The sequence below is a fragment of the Dryobates pubescens genome, chromosome 1 (assembly GCF_014839835.1).
Source record: "Dryobates pubescens isolate bDryPub1 chromosome 1, bDryPub1.pri, whole genome shotgun sequence".
NCBI lineage: Eukaryota > Metazoa > Chordata > Aves > Piciformes > Picidae > Dryobates > Dryobates pubescens.
Genome location: NC_071612.1, coordinates 46,440,401 through 46,453,368, shown reverse-complemented (window position 1 = coordinate 46,453,368; position 12,968 = coordinate 46,440,401). Strand labels below are relative to the sequence as shown.

The 12,968-nt window shown below is 41.8% G+C and overlaps 2 protein-coding genes across 3 annotated transcripts in view; one reads left to right on the top strand and one right to left on the bottom strand.

Moving 5' to 3' along the window:
- Positions 1-12,968, bottom strand: part of IGFBP7 (insulin like growth factor binding protein 7) — a 139,205-nt gene that overhangs the window by 52,254 nt on the left and 73,983 nt on the right. The window lies entirely within an intron of this gene.
- SARAF (store-operated calcium entry associated regulatory factor) lies at positions 8-9,396 on the top strand. Of its 2 annotated transcripts, none has more exons than XM_054165003.1 (6): positions 8-142; positions 578-753; positions 1,803-2,193; positions 6,543-6,648; positions 8,160-8,278; positions 8,783-9,396. In XM_054165003.1, the coding sequence occupies exons 1-6, from the start codon at positions 61-63 to the stop codon at positions 8,806-8,808; spliced, it is 900 nt and encodes a 299-aa protein (XP_054020978.1). In that variant the 5' UTR covers positions 8-60; the 3' UTR covers positions 8,809-9,396. The 2 variants fall into 2 exon arrangements, with proteins under 2 accessions (XP_054020978.1, XP_009897005.1); XM_009898703.2 differs by having other exon boundaries at positions 10-142; positions 6,540-6,648.

Genomic DNA, 12,968 nt, shown 5'->3' with positions numbered 1-12,968 from the left:
TGATTAGCCAATGAGAGACGCCTTGCCCGGCGCAGGGAGGTGACTCAGCTTAAGGCTGTTATGGCGGTTGTTATGGGGTCCGCGTTTTTCCTGTTCCTCTTCTGCGCTGTCTCCGGTCCTGTGCTGTGTTGGGATCAGCCGGGTGAGATCTGTAGGGCTGGGTCTGTCTCTGTGTCTCTATGAGGTTCTCCCGCCTGAAAGAGCCTGGAGCCCCTCAGATGATCCTTTTGCCATTCTCGTCACTATGGCGGCAGGGCGCAGGCGCGGCGTTGCAGGGTTAGCGGCGGCCTGGCCTTGCCGGGGGTTGCGTCAGGAGGGTGTTTTTGTTTGAGCTTCTTTTAAGTCGTTTTCTACCGCAGTAATAATCGCACTATGTGGTCAGGGGTGGTTGTACGCTCTAAGAGGGAATAACACAGAAGTGGGGAGACTCGCCCGTCTGCTGATTCTTAGAGCTTCATGTCTTGAAGAAGCGCGTTATTGCGGTTTTGGTGTTACTGACTTTTTCCTAAAGGGGGCCCTTGTGGCAAAGGGAAAAACGCGTCTGCACAAGCATTGACCTTTTTGCTACCTGTTTCAGGGAGGCTTCTGCTGAGGGAGGTACAGGCGCTTACTCTCCACAGAGGTCAGTACACTACATCTCGACGAACACCTGCAGTCCCTCAGTTACAGTGCACAGGAGGCACTGCTGGATGTTCCCATGTCCCTGAGGTTGTTCAGTGTTACAACAAAGGTTGGGACGGCTATGATGTACAGGTAACTGCTTAAAATTTGTTAAACGTTTAATTTTCTCCCAGACTTGGTAACTTCTGAAGGATGAAACAGCAATGAGCTAGGGTGTCGAGTCAGTTTGCTTTTTGTCATGGTTTAAGTCCCCTCAGCAATTAAATACCACACGGGCATTTGCTCAATACCTTCCAGTGTGATGAGGGAGAGAATCAAGAAAAATCTGAAGCTCGTGGGTTGAGAGAAGGGTGATTTAATAGGACAGAAAGGAAGGGAAAATAATCATAGCAATAAGAGAATATACAAAACAAGTGATGCACAATACAATGACTCGCCACGCACTGTCTGCTGCCCAGCCAGTCCATGACCTGTGGCATACCCTGGCCAACTCCCCCCAGTTTATACACTGTTAATGAGGTTATTTTGTATGGAATTGGCATTGGCCACTTTGACTCATTTAAATCAGCTGTCCTTGCTATGCCCCATCCCATTGCCAGCCTCAGCTAGCAGAGCAATATGAAAAGCTGAAAAGTCTTTGACTAAATATAAATACGACTTAGCAACAACTAAAACATCATTGTGTTATCAACATTATTCTCTCAGTAAACCCCAAACACATCACTGTATCAGCTAGGAAAAAAATTAACTTTATTCTTCTGAAACCAGGATGCTAGAGGAGCTTCAACAAATCAAACGTAACCTAATACTTTTGGGGGATGGAATTTCCAAAACTACTGTAGGTATATCTTTGAATTGTGCCTGAAGGCTCTAATATAAAAACCAGGCTTTATTGGTTTTAATTAAAATGCTGCTCGTGTTTGTAAAATTGAATTCTTGTGAACCCCCAGAAGGTGCTATTCTTTGGTATTGCTATCTGGATTTTCAATTTCCTGCCCCCCGCTTCCTTTCTTCCCCCCCACCGCCTTTCTTTCCTTTCCTCCCCCCAGCATTTCTTACCATGTGGCATTTTAGATGATTTGTCAGTAGTTACACCTTTAATTGAGAGCGTATTTAGGGGAGGCAGGTCTTTTCATCTCTGGTATGGGAGGATTTACTTTGTATTTGGTTTATTTTTTCAGTGGCAGTGTAAGGCAGACTTAGAAAGGACCTACCGTTTTGGACAAATCGAAGTGAGCTGTGAAGGCTACGATTATCCAGATGATCCTTACATCTTAAGAGGCTCCTGCAGTTTGCTCTTCAGGCTAGAGCTGACTGAGGAAGGTGAAAGGAAAGTGAAGAACTCTGGAAGCTTTGGCTCTAGCTATTACCAGTCAAGGAAGGATTCTTCTGATTCTGTTGGTGGAGCGATCATTATAATTGTTCTTCTAGTTCTTGCTTTTGGAGTATACAAGCTCTTCCTCAGTAACGAGCAGCCACAGCAGAGTTTCAGTGATGGTGATGGATTCACAAGGCCTTCCTGGCAGAGTCAGCAGGCACCTCCTCCTCCTGGTTTTAAGTACGGCTTCACAGGTAGGGCTCTAAGCCATTTATAAATATTCAAAAGAGCAAGCGGGATGGTACTGTGGGACAAACTTAAAAACAGAGTGTTGGCAATTGACTGCTGAATTGGTTGCAGAGCCTGCAGCCAGCTTTGCATTCTGATCTTTGCTCAAAAGTGGAAGTAAGAACATGGTTTCACACAGGCTTTCAGAGCAGGTTGTGCAGCAAGCTGCCCTTTGAACCTTTGAAAATCTGTCTTCCCATGCTCTGCACATGTTTTTGTCATACTCTGTGAAATAGGAGGATTGAGACAGGGAAGAATAATTCTCTTAAGTAATCTGGAAAAGAGAGCATTCTCACACAAGCAGGAACTATTTGAAACTTCACAGAAGGGTCTTTCAGCTGTTGGCCTACCTGACCCCTGAGTCTATTCACAAAAGTTGGAGTTGAGTATCATGTACCAGTCCTCTGTTTAATAAGTGCTTCAGTGTAGTCCCAGTGGTTGAAAGATTTGGTTCCCAGAGCAGAGAACAGTGTCTGTGAACTATCATTAGTGGTGTAGTGCATGCATCTCATGTTGTACCTTTCTTCTGAAACTGGAAATTGTATAAGCAGTGACAAGGCTGCTGACAGGAAGAGATGCACTTTTTATTTTTCCAGAAAACTGATGACTTTTGTCCTTTAATAAATGGCCTGCCCTTAATGTGTAAGGGAAATAAACATCATTCATCTGGTGTCTGAACAGGTCATTTAACCCTCTGAACCTGTGAGATGCTCACAGCCCTGGAACCCTGGAGCTCAAATTGTGTTTTTACAAGATGCATCACTTTCTTTTATTTTTCCTTTTTCCATTTTTGTGTTGTTTTTTTTTTTTCCTGAGATGGAAAAAGGATTCTGTCAAGTAAATAAATAGCAACGATTAATTACATTTACTTAAAGGCATGTCTTTCAGTAACGCGCTCTTCCACGTTGGCTCAAGCCTCTTGGCCAATAGAGGGTGCTATTACAACTCTTTTGGATACTCCTGTACAGGGCATGTGCAGCAGAAACTTTCCTGTGTATCTGCAGCAGAAAATTAAAGGGTTTCTGCTCTATTACTGGTGGCTTTGGAAATTGTTTTCCATGTAGTTATTTCAGACTTCAGACAGTCTTGTCCATACTGTATGTGCATCCATGACCTTGTGTGGGCTACTGGCATTCTTATGGTATCTACTAAGAGCCCTGGTCATAAAACAGGGCTCTATCATACTAGGCACAGGCAAAACAAAGGAAAGAGTTCCTTGTCAATTAATTGCACCAATGCATTTGTCATGCCTGGAGACTGGAGGAAAGAAGTTGCTCCTGTCTTTAAAAAGGACAAGAAGGACGACCCTGGTAACTGTAGACCGTCCAGCCTCACCTCTATCCCTGGAAAGGCAATGGAATAACTTATGCTTGGCACTGTCTCAAGCCATATCAAGAGTAAGAGTGTCATTAGGAGCAGTCAACATGGTTTTATGATGGGAATTCGTGTTTGACCAACCTCATAGCCTTTTATGAGGATATAACCAGATGGATAGATGATGGTAGAGCAGTGTATGTGGTTTATCTTGATTTCAGTAAAGTATTTGACACCATCTCCTACAGCATTCTTGCAGCTAAACTGAGGAACTGTGGTCAGGATAATCAGGGAGTGAGGTGGATTGTAAACTGGTTGAAGGAAAGAAGTGAGAGTTGTGGTCAATAAGAGTCTAGTTGGAGGCCTATATCTGGTGGGTTCCCTCATGGGTCCTTACTGGGACCAGTGCTGTTTATCAACAACCTGGATGAGGGAACAGAGAGCACTGTCAGCAGGTTTGCTGATGACACAAAACTGGGCAGAGTGGCTGATACACCAAAGGGTTGTGCTGCCATTTAGCCAGACTTAGGCTGGAGAGTTGGGCACAGAGAAGTTTAATGAAATACAACAAGGACAAGTGTAGAGTTTTGCATCTGAGAAAGAACAGCCTCGTGGACCAGTATAGGTTGGGGACTGACCTGTTGGAGAGCAGCACAGAGGGGAGAGACCTGGGGGTCCTTGGTGGACAGAAGGATGATCATGAGCCAGCAATGTGTCCTTGTGGCCAAGAAGGCCAAGGGCATCCTGGGGTGGATTAGAAGGGGTGTGATTAGTAGAGAGGTTCTCCTCCTCCCTCTACTGTGCCCTGATGAGGCCACATCTGGAATATTGTGTCTAGTTCTGGGCCCCTCAGTTTAAAAAGGACCTCAAGATGCTTCTTGAAAGAGTCCAGCGCAGAGCCACAAAGATGATTAAGGGAGTGGAACATCTTCCTTACAAGGAAAGGCTGAGAGATCTGTGTCTCTTTAGCTTGGAGAAAAGGAGACTGAGGGGCAGCCACATTCACGTTAATAAAATGTGAAGGGCAGTGTCAGGAGGATGGAGCCAGGCTCTGCTCAGTGATGTTCAGTGATAGGATAAGGGGCAATGGGTGCAAGCTGGAGCAGAGGTGATTCCATGGGAAACTTTTTCACTGTGAGGGTGACAGAGCCCTGGAACAGGCTGCCCAGAGAGGTTGTGGAGTCTCCTTCTATGGAGACATTCAAAACCCATCTGAGTGTGTTCCTGTGTGACCTGCCCTAGGTGATCCTGCTCTGGCAGTGGGGTTGGACTCAATGGTCTTTCCAGGTCTCTTCCACCCCCTAACGTTCTATGATTCTGTGATTATAGTAATCTAGCAAGGGTAGGACCTTGAAAAATAAATTTTCATGATTATTACTGAAAATTGAAACACTTGAAATGCACATTGGGAGCCATATAATGCTTAATTTACAGCATAAATGATTGCTCCTTACATTTCAAACAGAGTAAGGAGGAAAGACCTTCTGAATATGGGGCCAGCCTAAAGATATTAACTGTTACGGTACTTCATGCATTTAGTGTCTTCCTTACATTTTGGCAGGGGGGCAAAAGCATGTTTCTTGAGTTTGTGTGTATCCTTGTGTTCGAGGCATGTATTGGTCTTTGGCAGCCTGGACAGTAAGGAGAAGCAGTGCCGTTCACTTATTGCTATTAATATTTAATTTGCCTCATTTTAAATTGCCTTAGCATGCAGATTGCGTCCTGTGAAACTTGTTTAGCTAGCCTATCTTAATTAAATTCTACTTTTTCTCTGTTAGTGGTTTGACATGACCCTTAATGTTTACTCTAGATATTTCAACAAAAAATTACTCTTTTCTGAGTCAACATTCAGCCATGGTGCTTTTGAACAAATGAGTTGGTTCATCTTCCCCGATTAACACGGTCTTTATAGTAAATTAAATAGTAGGTTTTTATTGGGCTTTTTTGTTCCAAATCAGCATAGTTTAATGGCTATATATCATCCCTGTCAGACTTTATCTTTCTCCCAAAGCATTCAAAAATTAAATTCAACATCAAATCCTATGTAGACCTAAAGTAATTTATTTTTTTTCCTCCCATGACCTAAAACAGTCCACACCAGTTTGAAGACAAACTGGGCCCTGTAAAACTTTCACATCCAAAATCTCTAGTCCACTTGTTTAGGTCAGCATACTTCAGGGAGACCATAATACTACTTTCAGTCCCTGCCTTTTCTACTTCCCTGTGTGTTAAACCTCTGGTTGAGCTTATTCTTACATCTATGTTTTTCTCTAGACTAGAAAATTATTCTGCTTAGGATTTGCATTTTCTCTTTTTATTTCTAACTAGAAGACATCTGGTTCTGAGTCAGAACCTCGTGCTAGGCAGGTCACATGTGAAAAATCTGTGACTCTGGCCTTGCCCCACAATCCACAGTTTCATCAAGGTATTTGTCAGGCTTGGTGACTCATGCATAATAAAAACGTTGCGATGTGATTGCAGTTAGCATGTCTTTTGATAACAAATGCCGGACTAGGATTAGCAGAAACAATACAAAGTAATGTTGGCCATTAGACTGAGCCGCTGTTACTCAAAACAGTGCAGGTGTTCTGAATGAGGTTAGAAGTTTTGTGTCTTAGCGCTTAGTTCATTGTTTGGTCTTGCCTACTTGAATTCTCTTCCTGCATCTGCTTCTGGCTTGTTGTGACCTTGAGCAGATTATTCTTCATTTTATTTTCAGTTTTTAATCTAATTTGTCTGTAAATATGCAGGTGGTTGTGTTGCAAATGTCAGGGCTGTGGAGATCGAGTGGAAGCTGATTTTTAGCATAAAGCTCTTTACATTAGTATTCATTTCTGTGCTTTTTCCTGCTTTCTGAACTGAGGCCCCTCAAATCTACTGAAATCAGGGGGTAGATATCCTCCATTTTCCATTATCTTTAATTAGAGGAGAGTCTTGTTGCAACAGCTGGCCTGAGGATTAGGTGCCACTAACTGATGCATTTTACATTTTGTTTAAGAAGGTAACAGCTTTGGGACTCATTCCAGTCATGGATCCAGTTCAGGACCAGGATTTTGGACTGGATTAGGAGCAGGAGGCTTGCTGGGCTACTTGGCTGGCAGTCACAGGTAAACTATGCATGCTATCAGGTTTTAAGTATTTAAGCTTTCAGTGGGTATGCCATATACTGTTTACATGGTTTCTAAGATTTCATGCCTGTATTGTTCAAGCTTTAAAACCATACTCCTAGAACAATTTTGAGAAGCAATCTATAGCTTCATCAGGAGGGACTTCTAAGATGTATTTATGAGGAAAAAGAATTGTGAGGACCCAGGTACTCCATTCTACTTTAGCTGATTACTCTGACCTGGCATATTGGCCTATAAATGTAAGATGAACATTTAAACAATCCATTTTGACTGCATTAGAGCACGGATAATATGAAGCATCTCCTACTGTCAGTGTATGTGGCAGCTGTTCTGTGACAGTGTGATCAGATTAAAGAGCCCTTAATCAACTGTCTACTAATGTCCTGTGCATGGAATTCCAAGAGGCATGGTTTTCCAAAGGACTTGTAGGTCATATGTAAGTTGTGTTTTGGAAAAATGTAAGACAAGCAGCATTCAAAAGCAGTTTCAGTGCTGGAGTAAACATCCGCTGGTCATACTGGCTAAACACTTTAAAACATTTCAAATGCAGCATTTTTAGATAAACAGTTTAAAGGGAGCAATTACTGCTATTTTAAGCTTCACTGGAGAACAATTTGCAGCTCTTGCAGGAAATCTTCAGAGCCCAAGCAGTTTTCTCTGCTTATCAGATAACTGCATTTGCATCAAGTTTAATCCTGTAGGAATGCAGTAATGTAAGAGATTAAATGTAACCACATATGTGGGCTTTATATTGAAAGTTTGGGAGTAAGGTCATGTGGACAGGAGTGTGTTGCAGCACTTTCCCCCATTGTAGAGGGTTTTTTGGTAAATGACAGAAACCTTCTCAGGACTGCCCATTTATTAAGAAAGTAAAAACTTGTAATATAAGAGAGTTTCTGGAGTATCCAATGCTTTAAACAGTCTTTGGTCCACTATTTTGCTTTTTTGTCAGTTGTCTGAAATGATGTGGCAGAAAATGCTAGTGTCAGAAAGTGAGACAGCTATTGGTAAATTTCAACAGCAGGAAGTTCTATATCCATAGAAACATGTAATTTAAATCAGTGAGTCAAAGGTCATGATTTGTTAGTCTTTCAAAATAGTTAACAGAGGACTGTTTTCTTTTATCTTGCATGGCCAGGACATAGGTGTTACCAAATTGCATTTAAGATTCAGATGTCAAATCTGCTCTCTTGTCTGACAGAATCTAAGGTCAGAATCTCAGAGAGAAAAATGTCCTAATCTACAATTGTTGGAATTGTTTATCCTGAAGAATTAGGTTGAATTTCTGTTTGAAAGTCTAGGTTTGTTATTTTGACAGCACTGGCTATACTTTTTCCCAGCTGGTTCATTTTATTAACTGTGGAGACTTCCAGTTTTGAAAAAACTGCTTGCATACAGTTTTCCCTCAGAGATCCAGAGATTGTTTGGAATGGTAACTTCATTTTTTATAAGGTCACTAACGAAGCTTTTCTTCTATTCTTCATCATCAGAGCACAGCCACGTTCCCCGTATTATGGTATGTGGACAGATCCCACAGCTGCACCTCCAATGAATGGGCCACCAAACAATTCCACACAAGGCAGCAGTTCAGGAACAAGAACTGCTTCTGGTAAGGCAAAAGTAATTTTTATCTCCTGAAGCTCAAGAGACTCTGACCTGTCAAAAATGCACAGATGTTAGCTGAGGTTCCATGAGCAGTCTTTGATTTATTTTATTGACTGGTATCAATGGGCATGTACAGTGTTCCTTATTTCTCTTCCCTGTGAAGTAGGGTAGCACCGTGGGGCATGAAACTCACCACAGGCCTGGGCTTGGTACCACCAGTATTGGTTTTGTCTTCATCTGCAAGGTGCATTAGTTTAAGGCTTTCCCTTGGATGTGTGCTACACATGCCCTTCTCTAGCAAACATGTACAAATATGATTTCTTTGTAAGAAGCAGGTTGTCTGATCTGCAAGAATATATTTTTTCAGGCCAGTCACCCCACAATTGCTTGCTGTTCTACTTCATGTGAATGTTTAACTCATCTTGCTTGCCACCTTTAGCCTTTCTAGAATTAGACAGCCCAGTGGAAAGGCTGTAGTGAACCTGACACGTTCTTTTTTCCTTTGCAGGCTTTGGGGGCACAAAACGAAGATGAAGATGGATTCTGTGATTAAATCCTTGATGTTATTGCCTCAGAGTGATTAAACTAAATATTTCTGGTTACTAATACATGTTTCTTATTAGTAGCAGGCTTCAGAAATTAATATGAGGAGTGAAGGACTGGGCAAAGAATTAATCTTTTTCCCTGTGGAAATGTGGACTCTGTTTAGGGTATTACAGTTACTGCAATACCCACTTTTTCAAAACAGCAGCTTCTCATACGATAGAAAATGCTCGCCCAAGTTAAGGATGATGATGTTACAGCATGTCTGTAGTTGAAGAATTATGGTAGTGGTAGCTTTACCTGATTTTCAAAACAAGTAGTTTACTTATATTCTGGCTTTAATTTCAGTTAATCCAGAATTCCAGAGTTTTTCTTTTTCTTGGAAATCCAGAATCTGAAAGGCCTAGTGTAGAATCCACCTGCTATCTAAGGGGTGCTGCTCTTTGAAGCTACCTTTGTCTTTGTGAAATTCATGTGAACATTACTGTAAGTGCAGTCAGCTGCTCAGATTTGTGTTAGGGTTTTCCTTAGCGGAAAAGAGCAGAAATAGAGAGGCTAACATTAATGTAATGTATGTGTCTGTGACTATTGGAGACAAAATCTGCAGGCTGAGGATTCTGTGTTTTAGGATAAACTATCCAGGTGGCTGGACGAACCTAGGGAGTTTGTTTATAAATTATTTGAAAAGTACTAAATAAACTGAGAAGAGGCAAGATGATCTTCCCCAGTCTTTGCCCATACTGAAGGTCCAGGCTCTTCATTTTAAGGTGGATGTTAGCAATGCTGTGAAAACTTCTGATGTGAACAGTCTGTGCTACCAGATAAATCTCTTCAGAGCACAGTAAGACAAAGATGCTCATTGCAGAAGGGAAGGGAGCATTCTCAGTCCAACACTGATGGTATCTCTGGAACATACCAGGCCTTGAGACTAAGCAAAGAAAGGAAATTGAATGTCTAATGGGATGTAAACTTTGGTAAATGTACTTCTTAAAAACAGTGCTGTCAAAGAGTGGGAAGCAGAGAGACCTTGCTTTGTTCTGTGATGGTATTGGGACCCTGAAAAGTGACATACAGTTCTTGTGTGACTGACTGTGTCCTGGGGGAGGCATTGATGAAAGTTCTCAGGACTAGCAAGGGAAGAGTGAATAGTAGGCTGCTTGACCCACCAGGGCTTCTTCAGAGGCTGTCCTAATACAGCTTAGAAGCGTGTGTGTGCACAGCTTTCCTATGTTGGCTGCAGTCTGAGAAGCATAGATTTTATCCTTCTGAAAATACTGTGTCTGGAAGTTGATAGAAACTATTAACAGCAAAAGCCAAGAACTATTCTGCTGTTACAACGTGCATCTCCACAAGGAGGTGTAGCTGGTATGGTTAGTCTAGGAAAGTGACTTCAGCATTACTCATCAAAAAGCAACTGTGTTCTTTCATGAATATAGAAATAATTGGCTCAGATTACAATGCCTGAGTTCAGTATCTGGCTTAATCAATGAAAAAACAAAACCCACAAAAATAAGAAAAGAAGAAAAAAAAAATCCCCCCCAAACTAACACCATGGAAATCTTTAAGAATTAGTCAACAGAAGCTATGAAAAAGTGTAGAGCTTGTCCTGAAAATGTAGGAATCGTAATTGGTAACTTGAGGATAAAACAGTGGTTTGCTCCTCAGAGCTGCTAGAGGACTGGGGGAAAATACCTTCATTAACAGGCTGGTCTGTCAACCTAGAAAGGGAAATGGCAAAGACCTTACTGCTGGTCTGTTAAAGTTTATGAGGGAAAGTATATGATAAACCTTTTGTAACAAACAGAGAAAAATAATGTATTTTAAATGTGGAGTTTTTACTTACCCTGTAGTGCATTCAGGCTGAAGCTTGTCATAGTTAATACTCTCTTTGTCAGCTAATTACAGAACAATGAAACTGGATTTTTGCTAACTGGGTACTTTGAAGCTGCAGTTCACTCTCATAGTAGGATGTGTTATGAAATGTTTTAGACAAAGTTTTTGTTTGTGTTTTGTGTTTGTACATGAAGTATGATTTGATGCATAAACCTGATGAATTCCCACAGTTTCTGAACCTGTCTGTAGGAAGGCTTTACCCTTCCCTTTGGTAAAACAATGAAGTAAGTGAATAATGAGTTGGGTTTTTTTCTTCAGAGTACTATCTTGAGGCCTGCATGAGAACGCTGTTTTTCAGGGTTGGCTGCATCTCATCTCCACTCTCAGGTGGTGTAATAACATCCTTTACCTCAGACACAGAGCTTTCAAGCTGTATATTGTTTCAACAAAATAAAACAATACTGGGAATAAAGCCATCCTATTGATTGAATTTTCAATAACAAAATACTGGACCATGTAAGGAAATTAAGGATTTCTTATAAATCCAGGTTTCACATCTGCATCTGCAGAAAAGCTCCGTTATGTCAACATGTTCCTGCTTTTATAAGGTGACTAGCTGAACCTTGCAAAAGAACTTTTGATTGCTGCTGCTGTTCCTGGTTGTGGGTATGGCAGAACGCTACCTTGGGACAGCAGCTGACAGATCTGCTTCTTGTACTGACAGTGTGTCCTCACTGAACAGAGACATGGCCTACAGAGAGAGGCAGTTCAGCTTCTTGGCAGTGAAGTAAAGCAGGGTTAAATGAAGGCCTGCAGATTCAAATAGCAAAGTTTCCTTGATCAGAGAGCAAGAATGTTGGTAAAGCTCCAGAATAAAAAGAACTTGTGGAAGGCTGCTTTGAGCTCATACTTGTGAGTGGCTTTGAGCTTCCTTCCTGAATGTCTGATCTGGAAGGTCTTAGACTTCCTTCAGTTCCTGGACAGGGTTTTGGCAGCAACTTCATAGTTGTGAGGCATATGTAAATGCTTAAACTGTTAAATGCTGTTGGAAGATAATTGCAGTTCCACTTGGCACCTGGGACGAGTTCTGTTCATACATTGACATGGTTTACTTCCTCACACAAAGCTGAAGCTCATTACAGGAATGAAACTCCTGGGTTTACAGCTGACTTCCCCTGAAGCATGTGATGAAAGAAAAAAAGATGCACAGAGATAAGCTTTCTCTATGCCACTCTGTCTTGTGATTCATCTCTCAGGTCAGATCTTGGCCAGTTGTGCAGGCTGTCACGCTATGCAACTCGCTCTTTCTCTGGGTGCAGGGTGTGTGTTAAGACCTACGAGCAAGGCAAGATGGTATGTTTGGCTGTTTTGTTTGGTGGGGTTTTTTAATAGATGTCTTCCATATCATCAGTTTACATTACAAAGTTCCAGGAAAAAAAAAAATTAAGCCAGGTGCCACAATTGCCCATACTAAGAGTTGCAGCAGAGATTGACTGCTGGAATAAAGTAGCAAGCAGTGCCTGCCTGTACAGCCATCTAAAAGCTGAAAATATAGTACTCATATGAACACTGTTGTCCACTTAGCAATGATTACAACTGTTATGTTTTTTTCCCTGCTTTGTAAAGCAAATTAGTGTTCTTTCTAATTTCCAGAGTATTTATCTGGTTCTGGCACAGAAATTGCTCATCTGCCTCCAAACTAAAGGATATGGGAAAAGAAACCCACAAAATTAAATAATTGGGGGAAAAAAAATCCCACAGGGATGCAGTCTGTACTAACAGTGCTGTTGTCCTGTGTGTAACGAAGCCTCATCAGATCCCTTGTTCACTTTCCATGGCTTTTGGAGCAGTACAGGATTAAGTGCTGCATGGGAGAGGCTCCATGCCCCTTAGCATATTTTGGTGAAACCTCTCTCTGCAGGCAGTTCTCTTGCTTTCCCACTCCTTTGTCTGAATAAAGTAGTTTCCACTTTCCAGCATCTCTCCTTCTAGTGCAGATGTGTTTTGCCAGTGCTAATGAAAATAATCACCAAACTCCCTTTATGTAGCGTGTGTATCTTCTCTCCCACTATCTTCTAGTTCCCTCCATTCTGGGTATGGCCACAGTAGATTGAGATGAAGTCAGGGGAACAAACAGTCAGACTGCAAATTGACCTTTGTGGGCAGTATGGCTATGAAAAGGACTTTTTTTAGCCATTTGTCAGAGCAGCATTTTTGTCAAGGGTGCAGTACTAGCAGCTAGTGGCTGGAGCAGACAGAATAAGAACTGATGAACAGGCAGCATGGAAAAGACCTAAAAACATTCTCTCCATCCTGCT

Bases quoted from the DNA above. Each gene is read 5' to 3' on its own strand.
- SARAF (XM_009898703.2), top strand. From the start codon at position 61: ATGGCGGTTGTTATGGGGTCCGCGTTTTTCCTGTTCCTCTTCTGCGCT. The intron at 143-577 runs GTGAGATCTGTA...TACCTGTTTCAG, and splicing joins GCTGTGTTGGGATCAGCCGG to GGAGGCTTCTGCTGAGGGAG. The intron at 2,194-6,539 runs GTAGGGCTCTAA...ATTTTGTTTAAG, and splicing joins TTTTAAGTACGGCTTCACAG to AAGGTAACAGCTTTGGGACT.